The sequence below is a fragment of the Chiloscyllium plagiosum genome, chromosome 7 (assembly GCF_004010195.1).
Source record: "Chiloscyllium plagiosum isolate BGI_BamShark_2017 chromosome 7, ASM401019v2, whole genome shotgun sequence".
NCBI classification, from domain to species: Eukaryota; Metazoa; Chordata; class Chondrichthyes; order Orectolobiformes; family Hemiscylliidae; genus Chiloscyllium; species Chiloscyllium plagiosum.
Window position 1 is genome coordinate 20,039,407 of NC_057716.1, and position 27,487 is coordinate 20,066,893.

A 27,487-nucleotide genomic window follows, 5' to 3' on the forward strand; every position below is an offset into this window, starting at 1 on the left:
TATGCTTTCCTTTATTGGTCAGAGTATTGAGTACAGGAGTTGGGAGGTCATGTTGCAGCTGTACAGGACTTTGGTTAGGCCACAGTTGGAATATTGCGTGCAGTTCTGGTCTCCTTCCTATCGGAAAGATGTTGTGAAACTTGAAAGGGTTCAGAAAAGATGTACAAGGATGTTGCCAGGGTTGGAGGATCTGAGCTACAAGGGAGAGGCTGAACAGGCTGGGGGTTATCTCCAGTGACACACCCTTGAAAGGTACAACTGGTGGTGTAGATAAATACTTTAATACGAATTTGTTCAATTTGCTCACGCGGCCGAATTTCAATAAATTTCTGTGTAAAGAAACTGTGACGCAGCTTTTAAGATGGCAGTTTGACACTCCAGTTGGGCAAAAATAGTCTGCAGCTCACTCCCTTACATCTCAGCTAGCATTATTGTGCATCTCATCAATTTATTTCCACATTTCCACACTCATACCATTCACACACGTCCTCAGGGAAGTTTTGTTAAGCTTACAGTTTCAGATAGTTAAGACTTGAGGTGGACAAAAGCTGGAACCAGTCATTGAGCTGATTTATTGAACAATGAGGGAAGCAATGGAGAAACCATTATAATCAGGAACACTGCAAACAGTGATACTAAATAATAACTACATCCAAATAGTGATAGGTCAACTGGTTGATAAACACAATAAACTCGTAACTTCCATACATTAGGCTTTCCTTCTGATTCTGGGCATGTGTCCATCTGAGCAATGTTCCAATTAAGAAGCTGATTGTCAGTGTATGTTTGAGTCCCTGTTTTATCTTTCTCTCAAGCATCTTGAACTAGAGATTTTTCCTGAAAACTGGACATGAGGTGCTCATCTTACCAAGACCAAGGTCAGTGATTGGTCTAGTCTTATTAATCTCCAGCACCTGGCCTGTCAGTTCTTTAGGCAAACGTGAGGACTGCAGATGCTGGAAACCAGAGTTTAGATCAGAGTGGTGCTGGAAAAGCACAGCAGGCCAGGTAGCATCCGAGGAGCAGGAAAATTGATTTTCGGGCAAAAGCCCTCCATCTCCCAGTGTCTGTGTGGGTTTCCTCTGGGTGCTCCGGTTTCCTCCCACAGTCCAAAGATGTGCAGGTCAGGCAAATTGGCCAGGCTAAATTGCCCGTAGTGTCAGGTGCATTACTCAGAGGGAAATGGGTCTTAGTGGGTTACTCTTTGGAGGGTTGGTGTGGACTGGTTAGGCTGAAGGGCCTGTTTCCACACTGTAGGGAATCTAATCCAATCTAATCTAATCCAATCAGGAATAGTTCCTGATGAAGGGCTTTTGCCCGAAACATTGATTTTCCTGCTCCTCGGATGCTGCTGTGTTTTTCCAGCACCACCCTAATCTAAAAACAGTCAGTTCTTTAGCTAACTTTGCTGCTTCAATTATAGAAACACTTGTTTTTTAAATTGTTTTAAAAGGCAGACTTATAAATGTCACATAGACTCAATTTTCTCCTGCAGTAAAATCCAGAGCATGAAAATAGGGCTGCCTGAGCCAACTCAATCCACATTTTAGGACATGGTTTTTATCTGGAAAGTGTATTTGTAAGCTATATTTTATGAGCGAGGAATGTTTTGGCTTGCACTTTGAAGATAGGTTGTGCTAGGAGTTTTACCTTTAAAGCTGCAATTCTTCCTGACAAAGTAGAGGCAGATCTCCTCACTGTCCAGATCACCACTGGAGCTGCCGGAAGATTGTCGGGATCGAGGTGACTTCTCTGTGGCTGGCAGATCAAAACACAAAGTCAGATTCTCATGTTAGTTATTGAGGTGAACTACCATAACCACCTTGGGGTCACTGTGAGGAATTTCATGTTAGCCCAGTCACACAAGTTCAAAACTGATTGGCAAGTTGAGACTGTACAAAACATTGGTTAAGCCACTTCTGAAATATTGTGTGCAATTCTGGTCTCGTTCCTATCGGAAGAATGTTGAGAAACTTGAAAGGGTTCAGAAAAGATTTACAAGGATGTTGCTAGGGTTGGAGGATTTGAGCTATAGGGAAAGAGGGTGGTGCATGTATGGAACGAGCTGTCAGAGGAACTGGTGGAGGCTGGTACAATTGCAACATTTAAAAGGCATCTGGATGGATATTTGAATAGGAAGGGTTTAGAGGGATATGGGCCAAGGGCTGGCAAATGGAAATAATTAGGTTAGGACGTCTGGTCTGCATGGATAAGTTGGAGCGAACAGTCTGTTTCCGTGTTGTATATCTCTATTACTCTGAGGCCATTCTTTAAGAATTATACAGGATAGAAGGAGGCCATTTGGCCCAACGTACCTATGCTGATTCTTTAAAAAAAAAGAGCAATCCAATCAGTCTGACTTCCCCGCAATCTTTTCCACTCTGGGACCCTAACCCCACCTGTGTACAAGTCAACCTTTGAAGCCTTGAAATGTCTGTCCAAAATCATGGGAGGACTTATATGCTGAGCACAGAAAGGTGCATCTCAGGCACAGGATCATCCTTTTCAAATACCTTCAGCCTCTGGTGCAAATAGTGGACGTATCTGAAACTCTGGTGCACAACACGTCCTGTCTCACCTGCTCAATACCTCGCACTTAGTTCAGAAGGCACCGGTAAGTAAAATATCAATTTGTCGAGTGGCCAACTCAGGCTGACTGCAACTGTGAGTACAGCATGTTGGGGCAGGTTTGAGCAGGGCTGGTGTCACACTGAGTAGGCCACTTTTAGGATACTGCTTTCAATCTGGTTTCCCTACTATGGGAAAGATTTTAAACTTGAAAAAATTTACAATGATGTTGGGAGGGTTGGAAGGTTTGAGCTATAGAGAGAGGCTGAATAGGCTAGGGCTATTTTCCCTGGAGCGTCAGAGGTTGAGGGGTGATCTTATAGAGATTTATAAAATCATGAGGGATATGGTGAATAGACAAGGTCTTTTTTCCAGGGTACAGGAGTCCAGAACTAGAGGGCATAGGTTTAAGGTGAGAGGGCAAAGATATAAAAGGGACCCAAGGGGCAACTTCACACAGAGGGTGGTGTGTGTATAGAATGAGCTGCCAGAGGAAGTGGTGGAGGCTGGTACAATTACAACATTTAAAAGGCATCTGGATGGGTGTATGAATAGGAAGGGTTTAGAGGGATATGGGCCAAGGGCTGGAAAATGGGACTAGGTTAATTTAGAATTCTGGTGGGCATGGACGAGCTGGTCCGAAGGGTCTGTTTCCGTGCTGTACATCTCTTTAACTCTACATGCAAATGGATCATTTTTGATGCCAGGATAATGGTGACCTCACATGCTGTAATTTGAGAAGTTTCTTATTAAATCTGCTTTATTTTCAGTCCATCACAGATCATAACAACTTACTGTGCAGAAAAAAAAAACAAAAAGACTCTTCTCAGCTTCCATCTTGCTCTTCCACCAATTATTTTAAGAGTGTATTCCTGAGCTAGTGACCTTCCTGCCGGTGGAACCTATCTCTCCTTCTGAACTCTACTATATCCCAGCTTCCTCTTCTCTAATCTAAGGGCAACAATTCCTAGTCTCACCACACATCTGTGAAGACCCTCAGCCTTGTACCATCCAAGGTCATCTACTCTGGACTCTGCCCAAAGCTTGATCAACATTCCACAAGTGTTAACTATTAAGTTGAAAGACCTGATCATCAACTTTTCTCTGAGCATTAAACTGCTGGCCATTCAACCCCTTTAGCTTGCTCCAGTATTGCCTCACACCGTGGCTGGGTTGCATATTAACTGCAGCTGCCCCACTTCGGTCTGTGTCCATTGGGAGTGTTTCTGGAGGAGGGGGGAAAGAGGACAAAACGGTGTCTCCGTTTTTCACTCCCCCCCCCCCCTTCGAATGGAGAAGCGCTTCCTGAAATCAACCTGACTCTAATTTTACGCTATGGCCTTCAGTGGGCATCAAATAGGCCTCTGACAGGGTGCAGGGTACGTGTCACGGGATGATACCAGAGATGGGGAATACTGATACATAACGAAGCCAGAGAAGACAGATTGCTACCCTCAGACCAGAGAAGGGAGGAGTATTGGACTAAATAACGAGAAATTGTTTCTGCTGTCAGTAACCAGGGGGCTACAGGTTTAATATAATTGGTGAATGGTGCAGAGGGAAGGTTTGCCCCTTGTTCTGGACTTCTCCTTCAGAGTAAATAATTTCATCAAGTCATTTAATCATCTTAAACCCCTCAACCACCAGCACCCCTTAACCTTCTACATTTCAGGGAGGGACGGATAGTATCAGCTACTAAAGATTAACATTCCATTTATTTACTTCATTACTTTACAGTCCTTTCTTTTACTGACTTCCAGCAGCTGGACAAAGCTGACACAGCTGCAATCAGGAAAAAGGGGGGCATCGCTCACTTACCTTTACCATTGTGCGGTGTGTAGTTTTTGATGCTGTACAGGTTCTGGTATGTTTGCAGCAGGTTGTGAGCCACATCGGCTCTCAGATTCTCCAGGGTCATGGCGCTGTTGCTGTCACTGAAACTATGGCAGCGCTTACAACTTGACCCGAACTTGCAGGAGCCCTGGACATAGTGGAGGCAGACGTGAAGCTTAGTGCATTCCTGCTTGTAGGTGCAGCTGCCATAGCGACCAGGGCCTTTGTTGTAAAACGTGCAAATCTGCAGTGACAGAAATTCACAAATTCATGAGTCCAAACAGTACATCCAACCAAACAACTAGAGAATGACAACAGAACCAAAAAAACAGTATCAATACCATCCCTGCAAAACGGCACACAGAGCTAGACTGATGTTACCTTCAGCATTTACTCATATGCACTTACTCTGTGAGCATGCAGTTCCCTCATAGTCAGAAAGTTGCAGGTACAAGTCCCGTACCAAAGGCTTGAGTACTAAAGTCAAGTTGCTGAGGGAGTGCTGCACTGTCTTAGTTCAGACAAAATGTAGGATGTCACAGAATCTCACAGATCTCACAGGTCTCACAGATCTCACAGAATCTCACAGGTCTCACAGGTCTCACAGGTCTCACAGAATCTCACAGGTCTCACAGGTCTCACAGGTCTCACAGAATCTCACAGGTCTCACAGATCTCACAGGAATCACAGGTCTCACAGAATCTCACAGGTCTCACAGGTCTCACAGAATCTCACAGGAATCACAGGTCTCACAGATCTCACAAGTCTCACAGGTCTCACAGGAATCACAGGTCTCACAGATCTCACAGGTCTCACAGGTCTCACAGGAATCACAGATCTCACAGGAATCACAGGTCTCACAGGAATCACAGGTCTCACAGGTCTCACAGAATCTCACAGGTCTCACAGATCTCACAGGTCTCACAGGAATCACAGGAATCACAGGAATCACAGGAATCACAGGTCTCACAGGTCTCACAGGTCTCACAGATCTCACAGATCTCACAGATCTCACAGATCTCACAGGTCTCACAGGTCTCACAGGTCTCACAGGTCTCACAGGAATCACAGGAATCACAGGAATCACAGGAATCACAGGTCTCACAGGTCTCACAGGTCTCACAGATCTCACAGATCTCACAGGTCTCACAGGTCTCACAGGTCTCACAGGTCTCACAGGTCTCACAGGTCTCACAGAATCTCACAGGTCTCACAGAATCTCACAGATCTCACAGGAATCACAGGTCTCACAGATCTCACAGATCTCACAGGTCTCACAGAATCTCACAGGTCTCACAGGTCTCACAGATCTCACAGATCTCACAGGTCTCACAGGTCTCACAGGTCTCACAGGTCTCACAGAATCTCACAGGTCTCACAGGTCTCACAGATCTCACAGGTCTCACAGGTCTCACAGGTCTCACAGGTCTCAGAGATCTCACAGGTCTCACAGCACTATTTGAAGAAGTGCACAGGGTTCTCCCCAGTATTTTGGCCAATAGTCATCCCCCAATCAAAATCCCCGAAACAGACAGTCTTTCTATTAGAGCGCACAGCTTGTGGGAGCTTGCTGTACACAAGTCGGCTGCTCCATTTCCTACTTCACAACAGTAACTGAACCTTGCATGTATTTCATTGGTTGAAATGTCTTATGCGATATTCTGAGGTCAGAAACAACTGCTTTCAGCGATGAACACAAACCAGTCAATCAATCAGTTACTTCCCATAAAGCATTTTAGCAGCAAGAACATTCAGTGTGAGCAATGTGCAATGCAGATGGTTTCTGAAGAACAGACGTACTGGACTTGAAACATTAACTCTGTCTCTCTCCTGACCGGTGCTGCTAGACCTGCTGAATTTCTCCAGCACTTCCTCTTTTAGGTTCTTGTGTTCCTGTTTTATTCCCACTGGACAATAGTCGGGAGCAGAACTCCCCAGTTTGGCGAAAGATTAAGTATTCCTGACGGTACAGCACCCCTTCAGTTCGGACCTTGCCCTTCAAGTCTCCAGAAGGACAATTAACTTTGTACCCTTCTGACTCAACCAATGAGTGACAACTAATAACACAAATCCACACCCAAGCCTAGAAAATGTATCGACGGCGTATTGAAGCACTGCACCCCGCAGGTTAATAAACAAACAACTGGGTTTTTCATCCAATAGTTCAAGATGCTTTTCAGAAACATCGACAAGATTTAGGAATGAATAAACAAACAAAGTGACACACAGCAAAAGTTCCACAGCAACTGTCGGCTTGAGTAGAACAGCTTGTTGGAAAATTTGACACGGGTACATTAATGCCCCCCTGAGTATATACTAACTCATCACTCCATCAAAGTCAAAACACACAGGCTGTGTTTCAAAAACAAATAAGATCTTCCATTCAACCTGGCATCGACTTCCCTGCATATCACAAATACAACCACAAACTCAGTCTTTTCAACGTTGCAAAGTCCACCTCACTAACATCTGGGGGCTAGTGCCAAAATAGAGAGAGCTGCCTCACAGACTTGTCAAGCAACAGTCTAACATAGGAGAGACCAAGCAGAGGTGTCAGCACAACAATATACAGTTAGGAGGGAATTGCGCTCAACAATGGCTCCAGACCCCATGAAGTCTCATGGCATCAGGTTAAACATAAGGAAGGAAACATCCAACTCACCACCATGTACCATCCTCCCTCAGCCAAAAAAATCAGTACTCTTTGACTGAACAGCACTCGGAAGGAAAATGAGGCTGGTAAGGATGTAAAATTTCAATATCCAGCATTCAGTGGCTCGGCAGCAGCACTACTGATCAAGCTGGTTGGGTCCTAAAGGATATAGCTGCTAGACTGGGTCTGTGGCAGGGGGTGAGGGAACCAACAAGAGGGAAAAACATAGTTGACCTCATCCTTACCAATCTGCCAGCTGCAGAATCATCTGTCCGTGACAGTATCAGTAAGAGTGACCACTGCACAGTCCTTGTGAAGATGAAGTCTGGCCTTTACATTGAGGATACACCCCATCATGTTGTGTGGCATTATCACCGTGCCAAATGGGACAGACTTCGAATACATATAGCAATTCAAGACTGGGCATTCACTGGTTGGAGTTATACCTGGCAGATAGGAAGATGGTTCTGGTTGCTGGAAGTCAATCATCCTGGCTCCAAGACGTCTCTGCAGGAATTCTTCAGGGTCATGTCCTCAGCCTAAAAACTCAAAAGCTTGACACAAACTAGGAGAAAACAGCCCGCTTGATTGGCACCACATCCATAAACATCCACTCCCTCCACTTCCAACGCTCAGTAGCAGCAGTGCGTACTATCTACAAGATGCATCGCAGAAATTCACCAAAGATCCTCAGATGCACCTTCCAAACCCATGGCCCCTTCCATCTAGGAGGACAAGGGCAGCAGATATATGGGATCACCACCACCTTCAAGTTCCCCTTGAAGCCACTGACCATGCTGAATTGGAAATATATCGCTGTTTCTTAACTGTCACTGGGTCAAAATCCTGGAATTCCCTCCCTACTGGGATTGTGGTTATCTTCAGCAACAACCTTTTCTTCATCATAAGGTCAGATGTGGGGATGTTCACTGATGATTGCACAATGTTCAGCACCATTTGCAACTCCTTCGATACTGAAGCAGTCCATGTGCACTTCTAGATTAGATCCCCTACAGTGTGGAAACAGCCCCTTTGGCCCAACAAGCCCACACTGACTCTTCAAAGAATAACCCACCCAGACCCATTTCCCTCTGATTAAAGCACCTAACTATGAGCAATTTAGCATGGCCAATCCACCTGACCTGCACATGTTTGGACTGTGGGAAGAAACCGGAGCACCCGGAGGAAACCCACGCAGACACAGGGAGAATGTGCAAACTCCACACAGACAGTCTCCTGAGACTGGAATCGAACCTGGGTCCCTGGTGCTGTGAGGCAGCAGTGCTAACCACTGAGCCACCATGCCGCCCCCTAAACTATACCCAGGCTTGGCCTAAAAAGCAGCTAGTAAATTTCGTGCAACACAAATGGCAGGCAATAGCCATCTCCAACAAGAGAGAATCACCCTTGACATTCAATGGAATTACCATCACTGAATCCCCCACTACTCTGGAGGGTACCACTGACCAGCTACTGAACTGGACTAGCCATATAAACACAGTGGCTAAAAAAGGGAGAGATTATGAATACTGCGACAAGTAACTCACTTCCTGACTCCCATCCATAATGCACAAGTCAGGAGTGTGATAGAATACTCCCCACTTGCCTGGATACAGCTCCAACAAAACTCAAAAGCTTGACACAAACTAGGAGAAAGCAGCCCGCTTGATTGGCACCACATCCACAAGTATCCACTCCCTCCCTCCACTTCCAACGCTCAGTAGCAGCAGTGCGTACTATCTACAAGATGCACCGCAGAAATTCACCAAAGATCCTCAGATGCACCTTCCAAACCCATGGCCCCTTCCATCTAGGAGGACAAGGGCAGCAGATATATGGGATCACCACCACCTTCAAGTTCCCCTTGAAACCACTGACCATGCTGAATTGGAAATATATCGCTGTTTCTTAACTGTCACTGGGTCAAAATCCTGGAATTCCCTCCCTACTGGGATTGTGGGACAATCCACAGCAAGGGGACTGCAGCGGTTCAAGAAGTCAGCTCACCACCACCTTCTCTTGATGGGTGACAAATGCTGGCCAGCCAGCAACACCCACATTTCTGAATGAATGAGAAAATAAAGCCTGCAGCAGAAGACCTCTGTCTGCTCAAAGTATTGATAAGAACAACTTGCATTTGCATAGCCCTTTCAAGGTGGGAAATCTTCCCATGGGAATGTTACCAGACAAAATCTGACACCGAACCACATGCAGAAATATTAGAACGAGTGGCTGAAGGCTATGTCGATAAGGCAGGTTGTAAAGGCCAAGAAATGAGGAGCTTGGGACCTTCACAGCTGATGACAAAGCTGCCCACATTGGTGCCAAGAAAATGAGTGGATGCACCAAAACTAGATTTAAAGGAGTGAAGAGATCCTGCTGGATTGTGGAGTTGGAGGAATGTACAGGGATAGGGACAGGCAAGGCCACAGAGAGATCTGACCAGAAAGATGAGAATTCACCAACATGGGAAAGAGAGTGTGAGGTAAGACCAAGTTGAGAACAGTCTCTGTTCATCATACTTCACTTCACTTGACCAGTTTGTTGCTCTCGTGCGAGGAATGAAAGGTAGTACATTTAGCTATAACCGACAGTAAAGGGAAGCGGAGGGGTATGCAGTTGTTAGGTTCAGGCAGGCTCCTACCTCAGGCAGCAGAGATGTATCATTCTGAAGGAGGAGCTGTCGCAGTTCCGCCTCGGTCAGCTTTGCTATTGAAGATAGTACACTCAGGTTGTGAGGAGAATGGATAGCATGCGAGAAGTTGCAGGCGTGTCTGAAAGAGGAGCAGAATAGGTCAGCCCAGCGACGTTGCAGTGTAGCACTGAGAGAGTTCGGTCTGTCTTTCTTTCTTAAGGTAGCTGCCAGGGTGAAAGCAGGGAGTGCAAACCCCACTCTCCTCTTCCCACTGTGCTTCCCAACTAATGGAGTGGAGGACTCAGTAAAAAGATTAATTCATTAATGAGAGGTGGGCATCAATGGCAAGACTAGCATTTACTGCCCATCCCCAGAGGGCAGTCAAGAGGTAACTATGTTGTGTTGGTCTAGAGTCACATGTAGGCCAGGCCAGGCCAGACACAGATGCAATTTCCTTCCCTAAGGGACATTAGTGAATCAGATGGGTTTTTCCTTACAACAGGTTCATGGTCATCATTAGATCTTAATTCCAGATTTTTTTTTCAAAGATTGAATTCAAACTCCACCATCTGACATAGCAGGATTTGAATCTGGGTCCCCAGGACATTAACTAGGTTGCTAGATTAACATATCAGTGATAATACCATCGACCATCACCCCATTTTAATTTAACAGACTGTGATTCACTTGTGGTTATCACATATGGAATGAGCTGCCAAAGGAAGTGGTGGAGGCTGGTACAATTGCAACATTTAAAGGGGATCTGGATGGGTATATGAATAGGAAGGGTTTGGAGGGATATGGGCCGGGTGCTGGCAGCGAGACTAGATTGGGTTGGGATATCTGGTCGGCACGGACAGGTTGGACTGAGGGTCTGTTTCCGTGCTGTACATCTCTGTGACTCTATGACTTGGCTGTCTGTGGGCCATTTGCTGTGCTCATATTGGTTGACACAGTTCTGGCATCACAAGAGCAACTTAACTTCCAAAAGCATTTCATGAGCTTTAAGTGCTTTGAAGCGCTCGAAGTTTGTGAAAGGCAAGATACGATTTGAAATCTTTCCTTTTCAACAAAGTCACTGACAGTTGTGTTGCTGGGTCACAAAGCTAGGCATAAAGGAGAGAAGGGAGAGAGGGGCCGGGATAATATCAGATCTAGGGAGCACGGAGATTGGAGCTTTTGGAGAATTGATGGTGATAGGAATGGCTGTAAGAAACAGTTGAAGAGTTTTCAATAAGACTAGATTTCTAGAGTGTTGAAGATAAGGGGCTCTGATCCCAAAAGACTTAGGTGATTAGATTCTACACTTCTCTGTGTTACACAGTGCACCCCAGCACACACCAAACCTGCCCCCCCCCCCTGTGCTCACTGGCTTGCACTGGCTCTCCCAGACCAGAAAGGCCTCGATTTTAAACAGTTAGCTCCAGTTTTGAAATCTCCTTCATGGCTTTTGCCCTCCCGAAATGACTTCCACCAGCCCTCTGTGATCTCTAGCCTTCCTCCAATTCTGGTCTCTTACAGCTCGAACATTAGTGGCCGAGCCTTCAGTCAGGAGGACATCTCGTTCTGGAATCCCTCTTTCAAACATCCTTAAAACAGAGTAGGGGAGTCCAAATCTAAAGAGGTATAGGTTTAAGGTGAGAGAGGAAAGATTTAAAAGGGGTCTGAGGAGCAACGTTTTCACGCGGAGGGTGGTGCATATATGGAACCAGCTGCCAGAGGAAGTGGAAGTGGTTTGGCTACCTTGGAATCCAGTTGTTATTTTGTCTCCACAGGAAGTGGTAGAGGCTGGTACATTTTAAAAGGCATATGGACAGGAACATGGATAAGAAAGGTTGAGAGGAATAGGGGCCAAATGCAGGCGAATGGGATTAGTTCAGTTGAGGAAACCTAGTTAGCATGGACAAGTTGGGCCGAAGGGTCTGTGTCCATGCTGTATGACTCTTTAACTGACCCCCAACCCCCAAGACTGAGTTTTTGGTTTTCCGGACTTTGCTATCTCCTTATAGGGCTCCCTATAAAAATAACCCGATAAGAGCCTTCTGAAATCTGGCGATCTCTCACTACATGAGAGACACTGTTTGGATGAATGCTCTGTTTTGCTCCCAAACTTTTCTGCATCTTCTGTTGCAGTCCTGACTCTCTTCATGTATTTTTGAGTACACCACGGTGGCCTTCCTCCCTCACAATCCTTTTTTTTTTGCTGGGTTGGCGAAGTGAAGAAAAGCTTTCTTTCTTTCTCTCTCTCTCTCTCTTTCTCAAACAAAACATGCTGTTTTACCTCCCCTTGGAGAATTTGCAATTGCCCAGGAGGAAGAATTTGCAGAGGTGGATCTGGCTGCAGGAGCCGCTACAGTTCTTCTTCAGGAAGTCCTTGCACAGTCTGACCGAGGTGGTGGCAATGAGCTGGCTGTCCTCACTCAGCTCGGAGCCGGCTCGCTTGGAGCCCTGGCCCGGCACGATGGCGAAACACTGGCTCGCCCTCAGCATCCGGCACAGCTCCCAGTCTGTGACCTGCAAAACCTGACAGAGCTCCCTCCGTAAGGTGCTGTACTGCATACAGCCCCCTTGGGAGCACAGCAGCTTCAGGCTGACATCTCGAATCCTGTCCAGAGCCATCACTCGGCCAATTCGAACAGAAATTACTTGTTTTCTCTCTTTCTCTCTCTCTCTTCCTCCTCTCGGTTCAGGAAAACAGAAAAATGAAAGTGGAACTTTGAGCTCAGCCTCCCTCACACTGATTGGCTGCTCCTCTCAGTGTCTGACCTCAAGAGGTGGGGACTGTGTTTCACAATAGATACAATAGAGATCCCAGCACCCAGCCTGAAACAGGAGAAACTTAACGCGAGGGGTCGTGCAGAGTCAGTTGCTACTCCCCGAGAGGTTGCCTGACTGACCGACACTCAAGAGGGAAACACTAAGAGAGAATTACTGAAAGGGAGAGAGACTCAGAAAGAGAATCGAACAGAGAAATTTACTCAGGGAAGGACAGTCCCAGAGAGAGAGAGAGGGGTACCGGGGAGAGGAGATTAAGAAGAGAAAAGAGAGTGAGACTCAGAGAGAGAATTACAGCCATACTGGAACAGCCAGAATAGCAGAGCGTGACTCAGAGGTAGTCAGAGGGCGAGACTCAGAGAGAGAGAAAGAGGAGTGTGAGACTCAGAGCAGGGAGGGATACTTACAGAGAGAGAGAGCAAGTCTTAGAGTGATATTTGGACAAGGAAAATAGGCAGAGCGAATGACTCAGACTGATACTTGGAGAGAAAGCAGAGAGGCACACGTAAAATAAGAGACTGGGTCTGGATGGAAGGAGCACAGGATGCTGGAGAGAGGAGTGGTGACTGAGATTGATGAGTGGGTGAGCGTCTTAATAAGGGGTAAAATAGTGTTTAAAATCAAACACAATTTTATAATCTGTCTCAAGTCACAGCCTCGTCTCTGCCAGCCAACTCACTAGTAATCCTGTTCAGATCACTCAAACCCACCCTGAAGTATCCCAGGATCTGTACCCCAAAGGCTGTCCTGGGAACAAAAGGGGACTCTTTAAGGGGCATGGGACAAACAGTTAAAATAAGAGGCAAACACATAAATAAGGGACAGTTAGTCACTGCAGAGAAAAGATATCATTAATCTGCACTGAGTCCAGTTGGAGAGACACAAAGTTAGATCTGACCTACATTAATAGGCACTTACCATTGATAAGACAGACATGGAAAGGCAGACGTGGTAGGGTGTTCTAGCTTGGGACGATTCCAGTGTTTCATTAATGTCTCTGGAGCCCAACAAATCCCCAAATATAGTTCAAACATCCCAGTTCTCACAGTTTCTCTTTTTTGTCCATTATAAACTGGGTTTGGGGAGATACATGTAATTTCATCCATGTTTGTACATGTTTGTACACACACACACATTGTACAGCATTGCATACAGTGGGCCTGTACCCCCCGTCCCTTCACTGGCCCTTTGATGTGCCTTCGGGAGTTGTCATCACTTTGTTGGCATTGCCAGTTCTATTGTTGATGTCATCTCAGGAAATGCACCACCAGCTCATCTTCAATTACCTTCAACTTCCCCTCCCAACTCCTGGCATTGATCATCCAACATGTCAATTATCGTAGACTCTCAACTTCCCAAGATTCTTATGCAAACATACGGATTAGGAACATGAGTAAACCATTTTTCTCATCAATCCTGCTCCACTATTCCATAGGATCATGCCTGATCTGATTGTGGCTTTAGCCCACTTCCCTGCCTCCCTATCCCCCATTCCTTTTAACTCCCTTATTAGTCAAGAACCAAACCGTCACTGTTTTAAAATGACCCTGCCTCGCCTAATCACTGGGAAATAGAATTCCACAGATTCACAACCATCCAAGAGAAATGAAATCTCATCTCTATCTTGGGTGGCAGAGTGGTTAGTACTGCTGCCTCACAGCGCCAGAGACCCGGGTTCAATTCCTACCTCAGGCAACTGTCTGTGTGGAGTTTGCACATTCTCCCCGTGTCTGGTGCTCCGATTTCCTCCCACAGTCCAAAGATGTGCAGGTTAGATGAATTGGCCGTGCTAAATTGCCTGTAGTGTTAGGCGAAGGGGTAAATGTAGGGGAATGGTCTGGGTGGGTTGCTCTTTGGAGGGTCGGTGTGAACTTGTTGGGCTGAAGGGCCTGTTTCCACACTGTAGGGAGTCTATCCTAAATGGGAGACACCTTATTTACTAGACATGCCCCCTCATTCTAGACTCTCCTACAAAAAGGAAACGTCTTTTCAGTATCTACGCTATGAAATCAAGATCTAACACGTTTCAACAAGGTCACCTCTCATTTTTGTACAGGCTCAACCCGAAACAAAATATTCCAACTATCACATTCCATGCCCTTTGCAATTTATGACATATCTGTCTGCATTCCTACAATTACTCACTGTACCTTTGTATGAGGTCTTTGTGATTCATATACCAGATCACCCAGATTTGTTTGTACCTCAGAGTCCTACAATCTCTCTCCATTTAAATAACATGTTGCCTTTCCATTCTTCCTGCCAAAGTGGGCAGGATCACAATTTCCCACATTATATTGCATCTGCCCATTCTTTTGCCTAATCACTTAGTCTGTTTTCAATGTGTTCTATTTTCGCACTTTGAAAATCTGGTCACTCCTCAGATGTGTACATTGAAAGTGAATCACTACATCATAGGGAAACCTGCACACTGACTGTGACTCATACATATACTCTCAGTGTGAGATAGAAATACAGACATGCCACATTTGTGCCTTACAGGCTGTGGAAGAAAGATGCATTAGGTTGATTCCTGTGCTAATGGGCAAGTGTTATAATGGTGTTGAATTTTAACTGATATTATATGTCAACAGTTCATAATTGTTTAGCGGTAGTTAGAAACTTCATTTATTATATAAACAGCAATCCTTGCAAACCTAGTCCATGTTTTCTGTCACCCTGGTTTGAGAAGACAGGTGAAGCGAGGAATCTCACATACTTTAAGTGTTGTAATGGTTTCAATCACGCCAATCCAGTGACGTGTAGCAGCACTGTAACCCATGTCTTCTGATGGCTAGTCATCTTTCCAAGGGCTTTTCTATCACTAATCTTGGCAACAGTATCATTTGCTAGCATGCCACGGTTCATATCAACATTTTTTCCCACATTTCCAATCTATCTTAAACCTACTGTCAATATTGGATTATAAAGAAGAGGAAGTGGATGACTTATATTGAAGTGCAGATGGTAGCCGGTGTTAATGCTTGTTTTCTAATGGAGTACTAAATCATGCCTTTTTGTGAATCTTTGTGGCATGGGGCATTTGAACTCTACAATACCATCCCTTTCCAATTCTTTGGAGGGTCTAGTCAGATGGCTGTATAATTTTCCTGATACTCATTAGCCCCAAACTGCCACTTTCCTTTCCTCGAGGTGAGTCCATTTGCTCAATCTTCCTCTGCTGCTCCCTTTGTTTTTTATCACCGTGGGGCAGATCGGTGGCTCAATGGTTAGCACTGCTGCCTCACAAGCGCCAGGGACCCAGGTTTGATCCCAGCGTCGGGAAACTGTCCATGTGGAGTTTGCACATTCTCCCCGTGTCTGTGTGGGTTTCCTCCGGGTACTCCAGTTTCCTCCCACAGTCCAAAGATGTGCAAGTTAGGGGGACTGGCCATGGGAAATTGCCCATTGTGTCATGGGATGTGTAATTCAGGTGGATTAGCCATGGGAAATGCAGGGTAGGGGATTGAATCTGGGGGGGATGATCTTCAGAGGGTCAGTGCAGACTTATTGGGTCAAATAGCCTATTTCCACACTGCAGGGATTCTATGATCTTTTCCAGTTTATTGGCTATCCAGTCTGTAATTATTTCCTTAGAAACATTAACCTTTCTTGTTGCAATGTGATTCTTGGTCACATTGGCAAATAGTGGCACTTCCCCTTTGAATTGAGCTACTGGTTGCGATTCTTTCTCAAGACATCTTCACAGAATCACAAGGTATACATTAGTCACAGATTCACAAGGAGACCGCTGTGAGAATTGGTGTAGGGAAAGTCTATAGGTTCCCACAGATACATAAAGTCATACAGCATGTAAACAGGCCCTTCAGCCCAATTCGTCCATGCCAACGAGGTTTCCAACACTGAACTAGCCCCATGTGTCTGCATTTGGCCCATATCCCTCTAACCCTTCCTATCCATGTACCTATCCAGGTGCCCTTTAAATGTTGTAATTGTACTAGCCTCCACCACATCCTCTGTCAGCTCATTCCATACATGTGCGATCCTCTGTGTGAAAAAGTTGGCCCTTTGGTCCTTTTTAAATCTTTCCCCTCTGACCTAAAACCTAAGCCCTCTAGATTTGGTCTCCCCTACCCTGGGGAAAAGACCTTGACTATTCACCTTATTTAAACCTCTTCATGGTCAACGCTCAACCTCACACATTCCAGGGGAAAAAAGTCCCAGTCTATCAAGCCTTTCCATATAACTCAAACCCTCCAGATACAGTAAAATCCTCGTAAATCCTTTTTGCACCCTTTCCAGTTTAATAACATCCTTCCTATATCAGGGCAACCAGAATTGTATGCGGTACTCCAAATATGGAATTACCAATGTCTTGTACAGCTCTACCATGATGTCCTAACCCCTGTACTCAATGATGAAGGCAAGTATCCCAAATGCCTTCTTTACCACCCTGTCTACCTGTGATGCCACTTTCAAGGAACAAAGTACGAACGGTCACTCTGTTGAACACCACTCCCCAGTGCCATACTGTTAACTATGTAAGTCCTGCCCTAGTTTGCCTTACCAAAATGCAATGCCTCGCATTTATCTAAATTGAGCTCCATTTGCCACTCCTCGGCCCATTGGCCCTGTTGATTATGATCCCGTTGTAGTCTGAGATAACCTTCTTCACTCTCCACTATACCATCAATTTTGGCATCATCCACAAACTTACTAACCATGTCTCCTATGTTCTCATTCAAATTGTTTATATAAATGACAAACAACCCAGCACCGATCCTTGCAGCACACCATTGGTCACAGGCCTCCAATCTGCAAAACAACCCTCTACCACCACCCTGTCTCCTACCGTCAAACCAATTTTGGATCCAATTGGCTAGTTGTCCATGGATCCCTTACTGATCAGTCTATCATGTTGTACTATACAAGTACATCAGGTTAACAGAACAGCGTGCAGGATACAATGTTACAGCTGCTGAGAAGGTGGGGAGAGAGATCAACATTATCGTTAAAGAGGTCCATTCAGAAGTCTGATAACAGCGGGGAAGAAGCTATTCTTGAATCCATTCGTACATGTGTACAAATTCTTACATTGTCTGCCTGATAGAAGAAAGTGGAAGAAGGTATAACCAGTGTGGGAGGGGTGCTGGATTATATTGGTTGCTTTCCCGAGGCAGCTGGAAATATTGGTGGAGTCAACAGATGGAAGGCTGTTTTGCATGATGGACTGGGCTGTATTCATGACTCTCTGTAGTTTTCTTGTGGGAAATTGTAGGGATCCTTATAATTGTATATACAAGTAATTGATATTACTTACTTTGTTTTAATATTGTTCTACACAGAATTTCAATAGCATTCGTGATGTATCATATTTCCTTTCTTTATGCTTGCCTGATATCGCGCTCTCACTCACTCTCAGTCTCTCTCACACAGACAAACAGACAGACACAGTCATATACACACACACAGACAGACAGACAGACACACACACATATACACGCAGACTCTATTCATGCCTCAGCTAAAAGGACAATCTACTGATCCAGGCCTGTCAGCTTCTACAATGATGTGGTTTCCTTCTCTCATTAAGAGATTGTACAAGTGTGGAGGGAGTGGTTGAAAAAAAAAGGATATTAAATTCCGTGCTTAGGGAAATAGAAAGTTCCAGCAGGCTAACAATGACAGGGGTAAGGTGGGGGGGGGGGGGGGAGTGAAAATGAGTTGACCTTTCATTTAGATAGTGTCTTTTACGGCTTCAGCGCATCTCAAAAACTTTACAGCCAAGTCAGTGTGATGTAAGAAACAGGGGGCAGCCAATTAATGCACTACAAGCTCCCACCAATAAAGCTTTTTGTGCTGTTTGATGGACTCTGGGGGTCACTCACCTTGGGCAACTTCTCCCTCAACACTGACAATAGGTGCACGGGGCTGTGTTTTGAGCTACAGTCATTTCTAGAGCAAAAGATTTTTGACAAGGTTGACAGGTGAAGCAATCAACCAGTGAAACGTGGAGGGGACGCAAACAGGGTTGAGTATTTCAGCTACAAGGACAGTGAAGCAATGTATATCGTCAATGTCCTGCAATGCTCCAAAGTGTCTTATCGCTCAACAGTAACTTTTGAAATGCTCTGTTGGCAAACATGGCAAACACTGACATAAAGGACAATTTCACCTGTCGGAGTTTTGAGTGAAATGCTGGGAGTTATCGTATGTTTTTCTTCATACAGGCAAATGAGATGGAGAATATTCTCTGGAAGGATGGAACCCCTGTTTATCCTTAAACGCAAAAATGCAGCCTCAATCAGGAAAGCAACTTAGACTGCTGAATTGGAGCTTCTCAACAGAGCTGAGAATGCTATTGAGGAGAAAGTGAGGTCTGCAGATGCTGGAGATCAGAGCTGAAAATGTGTTACTGGAAAAGCGCAGCAGGTCAGGCAGCATCCAAGGAGCAGGAGAATCGACGTTTCGGGCATAAGCCCTTCTTCAGGAATCCTGAAGAAGGGCTTATGCCCGAAACGTCAATTCTCCTGTTCCCTGGATGCTGCCTGACCTGCTGCGCTTTTCCAGCAACACATTTTCAGCTGAGAATGCTATTGCCATATGTAAGGTTAACAGAAAGTGAGGAAAAGAGAAGTAGAAAAAAGGAGAGGCCCTTAAGCCTATTAGAGTCATAGAGTCATAGAGATGTACAGCATGGAAACAGACCCTTTGGTTCAGCTCATCCATGCCAACCAGCTACCCTATGTAAACCTAGCCCCATTTGCCAGCACTTGGTGCATATACCCCTAAACCCTTTCTATTCATGTACACATCCAGATACCTTTTAAAATCTGCAGTTGTACCAGCCTCCACCACTTCCTCTGGCAGATAGGTCTAATTAACTCAGCTCCTTCCATACACACACCACCCTCTGCATGAAAAAGTTGCCCCTTAGCTCCCTTTTAAATTTTTCCCCTCTCACCCTAAACTTATGCTCTCTAGTTCTGGACTCCCCCACACTGGGGAAAAGACTTTGTCTATTTACCCTATCCATAAACCTCATGATTTTATAAACCTCTATAAGGTCATCCCTCAGCCTCCGATGCTCCAGGGAAAACAGCTCCAGCCTGTTCAGCCTCTCCCAAAAGCTCAAATCCTCCAACCCTGGCAACATCCTTGTCAATCTTTTCTGAACCCTTTCAAGTGCCACAACCTTTCCTTCCTACAGGAGGGAGACTGGAATTGCACTCAGTATTCCAGTAATGACTGAACCATCTGACAAAAGCATGTAGCATTGGTGGACATGTGAAGACCAGCCTATCAGTCAAACCTGCCTCATTCTTATGAAGAGTGGAGTATCATGACGAGTGATTTCTTAAAACCTCCTCTCGCCTTCCACAGACATGGGGGAGAGGAAGAGTAGCCATGCTAATAAAGGAGAAGAGTACTTTGAAAAATTCCTATCTGACTCTCATAGGAGATCAACTACAAAGACATATGTATTGAGCAGTGTCTGCCCTAGCTCCCTGTTGACGGCTGCAGAGAATCAGGATCCAGAACAGCAGACAGTTCTGTATCTCAGAGACCCAACAGAGTATGGTCCTCGTGCTGACCCGCTGGACTCTGCTGATTCAACTTCATGTTTAACATGTTGCAGCACAAGACTGCTGTCTCCACAATACACTTGGCCAGTTTATAGAGTGTTCAGTAACTTCATTACAACTTCTTTAACACGAGGATTCACAGTAATTGCATTAGTTAAGCATCAGTCATTTTGTAGGAATAATGGAGTGTTTTTAGCCCTTTAAGGTCCTAACTCCATTTAAATTTAGTCCCATATCATTTAATTCAATAAAAATCCATCTCGGATTTAAAATTTACCATTAATTTAGCATCAATTGCAATTTGCAGAAGGGAACCCCAAAGCTTCCACATTTTCTATGTGAAGGACAGAATTCATTAGCCTTTTGATTATTTACTGCCCCTGCCCAAGGTATTTGGAGACCCCTCCTTCATGCATCTTTAGGATTCCTTTTTCAAAAAACTTTGGCGTTGTCCTTAACTAAAACAGAAATTGCTGGAGAAACTCACAAGATCTGGCAGCATCTGTGGAGACAAAGCAAAGTTAACATTTTGGGTCCAGTGACCCTTGTTCATAACTGATTGTAGCTGGGAAAATGTTGATAAATACGTTAAGAATGGGTTGGGGGAGGGGGAAGGAGTAAACAATAGGTGAAGATGGAGCCCAGAGAGAGGGTGAACAATAGTTGAGCAGACAAAGGAATGGGTAAAGATCAGCCTGAGAGAATTAATAGCTGCGAATGGGGACCATTAGTGACTGACCATGGATAGCTGTGGTAGCAGCCCATGTCACAACAAGGACTAGTGTGTGGAGTTGGAAAAGCACAGCAGGTCACTCAGCATCCGAGGAGCAGGAGAATCGACGTTTCAGGCAAAGGCTCTTCATCAGAAATGAGGCTTCTGAGCCAAGGGGTAGGTGGAAATTGGTGAAATCCACATTGATGCTGTATGGTTGGAGGATCCCAAGGCTGAAGATGAAGTGTTCTTCCTCCAGGTGTCGGGTGGTGAGGGAGTGGCTATGGAGGAGGCCCAGGACCTGCACATCCTTGGTGTGGCTATGGAGGAGGCCCAGGACCTGCACATCCTTGGTGGAGTGGGAGGGGGAGTTGAAGTGTTCGGCCACGGGGTGGTGAGGTTGGTTGGTGCGAGTGTCCCGGAGATGTTCTCTGAAGCGCTCTGCAAGTAGGCGTCCTGTCTCCCTAGTGTAGAGGAGACCGCATCGGGAGCAACAGATACAGTAAATGACATGTGTGGAAGTGCAGGTAAGTGTGCACTTACCTGCATTAGTGTGTGGGGTTGGGGTAAGGGTTGTGGGGAAGGTGCTCAGGCCTTAAAATTATTGAACTCAATATGGACTCCTGAAGGCTGCAGGATTCCCAAGTGGAAAATGAGATGCTGTTCTTCCAGCTTGCACTGAGTTTTACTGGAGCACTGCAGTGATGTTGGCCACAGAACAAGATGGCATGTTGAACTTACAGACAATAGACAGAATGTAAGTGTTCTGCAAAGCCCAGTCTGTGCTTTGTCTCTCCAATGTAGAGGAGACCACATTGTGAGCTGTGAATACTGTACACTAGACTGAATGAAGTGCTTTACCTGGAAGGTGTTTTTGGAGCCTTGTATACTGATGGAGGAAGTAAATGGCCAGGTGTTGCATCTTCTGCGTGTGCAGGGGAAGGTGCCGTGAGGATGTGAGGTGGTGTTGGAAGTTGAGGAGGAATGGATCAGGGTGTTCTGGATGAGAGAGGAAGGCAGCACCGATGATGTAATTGATGTACCGGAGAAAGAGTTGTGATTGATGGCCCAAATAGGACTTGAACAAGGAATCTTCCACCTCCCCCACAAAGAGACAGGCATAACTGGGGGCCATGTGAGTACCCACGGCCACACCTTTGACCTAAAGAAAGTGAGGGGAGTTGAAAGGGAAGTTGTTGAGGGTGAGGATGAGCTCGGCCAAGCAGAGGAGGGTGGTGGGGGATGGGGACAGTTCAGGCCTTTGCTCCAGGAAGAAGCGGAGAGTCCTGAGGCCCTCCTGATGGGGACTGGAGGCTCTGGGCACCATCGGCACCATCAGCATTTTTTGCCCAACTTTAATTGCCTTTAAACTTGCGAGGTCATTTTGGAGGGCAATTTGTTTTTGAGATCTGGAGTCACGCATGGGTAAGGATGGCAGATTTTCTTCCCTAAAGGACATTAGTGAACCAGATATATTTTTACAAGTTAATGGTAGTTACATGATACTGCAGTTTACTGAGAGTGGTTTCACTTCCAGATTTAAATTTATTTTAACTGTAACTTCCAACAGCTGCCATATTGGGATTTGAACCTGTGTTCCTGGAATCTTGAAAAAAACCACCATCATGCCACCCTCTCCTGCCCTTCGCAATGGCTCTTGTGGTTGGTACATTCTGCATGGACTGTAGCGGTTTGAGAAAGTGGCTCACTTACCACCGTCGAGGGCAAGAAGGGAAGGGCACAAAATGCCAGTCTGGCCAGCAGTGCCCACATCTCAAGAATGGCTATAAAAAGAACCAATTTTTGGGGTATAATGTAGAGAACCCTATGAGTGATCCAGACACGTGAACAGTGCAGCAGTGGGTTAATTGATGGTCATCGAGCTGGTGGCATTGCGGAGGTATGAGGAGCAATTTGTCCTTGAGGCAGCCTTCGCCCTGGAGCTGCCTGAGCTTCCTGGAAGGGTGGGAGGAGGGATGGTATCTCTTGTTGAAAGTGTGGGACTGGCACCAACTGGTATTCTCTGTGAATGTATTCTCCTCTTGAAAATGTCCTGGTGCAAAAGCACAGATGGACCTTCTGCCTTGTATCCCGCAACTACAATCCACTTATTGCTCCTTCAACCCTCTTTCAGACACACCTTTCGCTTTGTTATCACATTCTCACACATCCTCAGAATGAATAACACCAAATACTTTTTTTATTCTGGGAACAGAAGGTTTTGCCACCTCCTGTGTAAAACCTACATTCACATTTCTGCAGAAATTTACTCTCCTCAATGGAATAGATTCCAGTCTGTTTGAAACATGGAAACATAGAAAGTATGAGCAAGAATTGGCCATTCAGACCTTTGAGCCTGCTCCACCATTTTGTACAACTCAATACCATGTTCCCACTTCCTTCCTATAGCCCTTGATCCCTTTAACCTTAGAAACCAAACCCAACTCCTTCTTGAAAACATTTTACGCTGTTGGGCCTTGTGATAGAGAACTCCACAGGCTCACCACTCTCTGGGTGAAGAAACATCTCCTCAAGAGGCTCACAGTCTAAGGATACCAGTCAGCCATTTAGAACTGAGATAAGAAGATGTTTAAAAACCGAAAGAACTGTGGTTGTTGTAAATCAGAAATAAAAACAGAAGTTGCTGGAAAAGTTCAGCAGGTTCTGGCAGCATCAGTGGAGGGAAATCAGAGTTAGCTCTTCCTCAGAACTCACTGGACCCGAAACATTAACTCTGATTTCTCTCCATAGATGCTGCCAGACTTGCTGAGCTTTTCCAGCAACTTCTGTTTTTATTTCTGATTTACAGCATCCACAGTTCTTTTGGGTTTTTTAAATATCTCCTCATCTCAGTTCTAAATGGCCTACCTGATATCCTTAGACTGTAACCCCCCGATTCCTGATTCTTGATTCCCCAGTCATCAGTAACATCCTTTCCGTGTTTATTCTGTCTCATGCAGTTAGAATTTTATCGATTTCTAGGATCCAACCCAAGTACCCAACTTTGATACTGAGACGTATATTAATCTTAATTCAACAGTGCAACAAAAGGAAACCACTCAGCTTGAACCTGCTTAACCATTCAATGAAGTTAAAACTCACACAACGCCAGGTTATAGTCCGATAGATTTATTTGAAAGTACAGGCTTTCGGAGCTCTGCTCTGCTCCTTCATCAGGTATCTATTGGGGTAGGATCATAGGACACAGAATTTATAGTAAAAGGTCAAAGTGTCATATAACTGATGTAATGTGGAGAAAAAAAGAGCTAGATTGCTGTTAAGTCTTCAATCACTTAGTATGGGGACGCAGGTTTCGATTGATTAATATGTAAATCCCAGAACTTCTTTCAAGTCACAGCCCTGAGATAACTTAAGGTTTTATCAGTATTTAGAAAATAGAAGTGACATCTCAGCTCAGACAGTGCATTAAAGGTGTGAGGATAGAGTCTGTCTGTAGCGCCAGTCTGGAGTCTGGAGTCAGACTAGTTTTACTTCCAAAGTAGGAATTTATCATATGGAAGGACTGCCTACAGGTTGTGTGCTTTTTGAACAAAATGGAATGTGTCTGCAAATACAAATCTGCAAATGCAAATTCAACCCACAGACTTGTGTGTGCGAGAGAGAGAAAAAGAAAGTGTGAGAGTGTGTGTGTGCACCTGCTTGATACAGTATGTGAGCGAGGTTGACCGAGTATATGCCAGTGAGATGGTGTGCGCATGAGTGTGTGTATGTGAGAGAGAGCATGAAACAATAATGATCTCTTCAGGAGACAGACACAGGATGCAGCTGTTAGGGTACCCTTCGTTGTCCAGTACTTCCTGGGAGTGGAGAAACTATGCCATGTTCTTCGCAGCCTGCAATACATTATCGATGAGGAAAAGCACCTTACCAAGATCTTCCCTATGCCTCCATTTCTCATCTTTAGACTACCACTAAACCTTAAACAGGCCATTGTTTGCAGCAAACTGCCCAGCCTTCAGGACAACATCAACCACAGTACCACACAATCCTGTCATGGCAACCACTGCAAGACGTGTCAGATACGTGTCAATATGGATACCACCATTACACCTGGGGACACCAATGACCATGTACACAGCAGGTACTCATGTGACTCAGCCGACATTGTCTATCTCATATGCTGCAGGCAAGATGCCCCGAGACATGGCATATTGGCGAGACCAAGCAGGTGCTATGACAATGGATGAATGGACACCGCGCAACAATTGCCAGGCAGGAATGTTCCATCCCAGACGAAAATTCAGCCTTGGACTTTAAGGTGACCATCCCCCAAGGTGGACTGTGGGACAAGCAACAACACAGAGTGGCCGAGCAGAGGCTGACAGCCAAGTTTTGTACCATGGGGATGGCCTCAACTGGGACCTTGGGCCTTGGATTCATGTCATACTATACACTCTTATACACACACATTCTCTCCCTCTTTCCCACAAGTACACACCTTCTGCCTTTCTCCCACACATGCACACACACATGTATGTCTATGGGCTGAAGTTGCATTTGTAGATACGTTCCATTTTGTTCAAAAAGCACACAATCTGTAAGCAGTCAGTCCATGTCACATTTTCTAAATTCTTACTTTGGAAATAAAACCAGTCTGACTCCAGGCTGGGAAACAGACAGACTCTAACCTCACACCTTTAATGCATTGTCGAGCTGAGATGTCACCTTTTTTCATATACAGTACTGATAAAACCTTAAGTTATCTCAGGACTGTGACTTGAAAGAAATTCTGGGATTTACATATTAATCAATTGAAACCTGTATCCCCATTCTGAGTGATTAAAGACTTAACAGGATTCTAGGTTTCTTCAATACATCGCCTTAGTGTATGATACTTTGATCTTTTACTATAAATTCTGTTGTCTTATGATCTTGCCCCACTAGCTACCTGACAAAGGAGCAGCGCTCCAAAAGCTAGTGCTTCCAAACAAACCTGTTGATCTATCACCTGGTGTTGTGTGATTTTTAATTTTGTCCACTCCAGTCTAACATTGGCATTTCCACATCATTACCACTCAATGAGATCATGGTTATTTGTATCTTAGCACCATCTAATTAGCTTAGTTTAATATCCTTTAGTCCCTTTGGGCAGTATATTACAACATTGAACCAGCTAGGAGAAAGTGAGCACTGTAGATGCTGGAGAACAGAATCAAAGAGTGCGGCGCTGGAAAAGCACAGCACGTCAGGCAGCATCCAAGGAGCAGGAAAATTGACATTTTGAACATTAGCCCTTCATCGGGAATGAGGCTTGTGGCCCAAGGAGGCTGAGAGATAAATGGGATCGGGGTGGGACTGGGAGGAAGGTAGCTGGGAATGTGATAGGTAGATGTAGGTGGGGATAAAGGTGATAGGTTGGAGAGGAGGGTGGAGCAGATAGGTGGGAAGGAAGATGGACAGGTCAAGAGGGCTGTACCGAGTTGGAGGGTTGGATCTGGGATAAGGTGGGGGGAGGGGAAAATGAGGAAGCTCAAATTAAATCCACATTGGTCCTATGTGGTTGGAGAGTCCCAAGGTGGAAGATGAGGCGTTCTTACTCCAGGCGTTGGGTGGTTGGGGTTTGGCGATGGAGGAGGCCTAGAACTTGTATGTGTTTGGCCACAGGGCGGTGGGGTTGTTTGGTGCGTGTGTCCCAGAGATGTTTTCTGCAACGGTCCGCACGTTGGTGTCTTATTTCCCCAATATAGAGGAGACCACATCGGCAGCAGCGAACACAGTAGATGATGTATACCTCTGTCAGATGTGGAAGGATCCTTTAGGGCCTTGGACGGAGGTAAGAGGGGAGGTTTGGGTGCAGGTTTTGCACTTCTCGCGGTGGCAGGGGAAGGTACCAGGAGTGGAGGGTGGGTTGGTAGGGGAGGGTGGGGGGGGCCTGGACCCAACAAGGGAGTCATTTCTCCTCCCCCAACCTTATCCCAGACCCAACCCTCCAACTCGGCACAGCCCTCTTGAACTGTCCTACCTGTCCATCTCCCTTCCCACCTATCCGTTCCACCTTCCTCTCCGACTTATCACCACCACCCCACACCTTCAGCTACCTATCACATTCCCAGCCAATTTACCCCCAGCCCCTTCCCTCTCGCATTTATCTCTCAGCCCTCTTGGGCCACAAGCCTCATTCCTGACGAAGGGCTCATGCTCAAAACGTCAACTCTCCTGCTTCTCGCAGGCTGACTGACCGGCTGTGCTTTTCCAGCACCACACTCTTCAACTCAAAATTGAACCAGCATCTACTGGTCAAGACTCTTCCTTCAGAGGAAATGATCTGACTACATGTTCAAATCTTTACATTATCTTAATTCTCTCAATGTGTTCACACAACCTTTGAAGCACAAGTGAATCCATAGGACCTGTCCTCATTATTAAAACTGTTTACATCGGGAATCATTCTGAATAAGTTTCATTTTTGAATTAAAAACCTATATTAAATGCACAATATCAGGGGGGTTTTCCAATCTGCAGAGACGATGAGTAAGGATTCCTCTCCCTGCTCTAACCATTCCTCATTTCTGCAGTGTGAAGTCTCCTTTGTGTCTATTAACCCAAAATGTGAGAGGATGAGGAAGGATCAAAATTGAATGAACAAGAATTTAAATAGCATCTTTCACAGCCTCAGGACATAGAATCATAGAATTCCCACAGTGTGGAAGGAGGCCATTTAGCCCATCAAGTCCACACCAACCCTCCAAACAGCATCTCCACCCAGACACACCCCTATCCCTGCATTTCTCATGGCCATTCCA

At 45.4% G+C, this 27,487-nt stretch overlaps 1 protein-coding gene across 1 annotated transcript in view; it reads right to left on the reverse strand.

The window, feature by feature from the left end:
- The window catches only part of LOC122551384 (protein mono-ADP-ribosyltransferase PARP12-like), a 34,301-nt gene extending 21,903 nt beyond the window's left edge, over window positions 1–12,398 (reverse strand). Inside the window, exons 1-4 of the mRNA XM_043693185.1 lie at window positions 11,971–12,398; window positions 9,699–9,828; window positions 4,387–4,645; window positions 1,651–1,758 (exon numbers count right to left, since the gene is read on the reverse strand). Coding sequence (XP_043549120.1) covers window positions 1,651–1,758; window positions 4,387–4,645; window positions 9,699–9,828; window positions 11,971–12,308 — 835 coding nt within the window. The 5' untranslated portion in view covers window positions 12,309–12,398. The remainder of the gene's footprint in view (window positions 1–1,650; window positions 1,759–4,386; window positions 4,646–9,698; window positions 9,829–11,970) is intronic.
- Window positions 12,399–27,487: the final 15,089 nt, after the last annotated feature.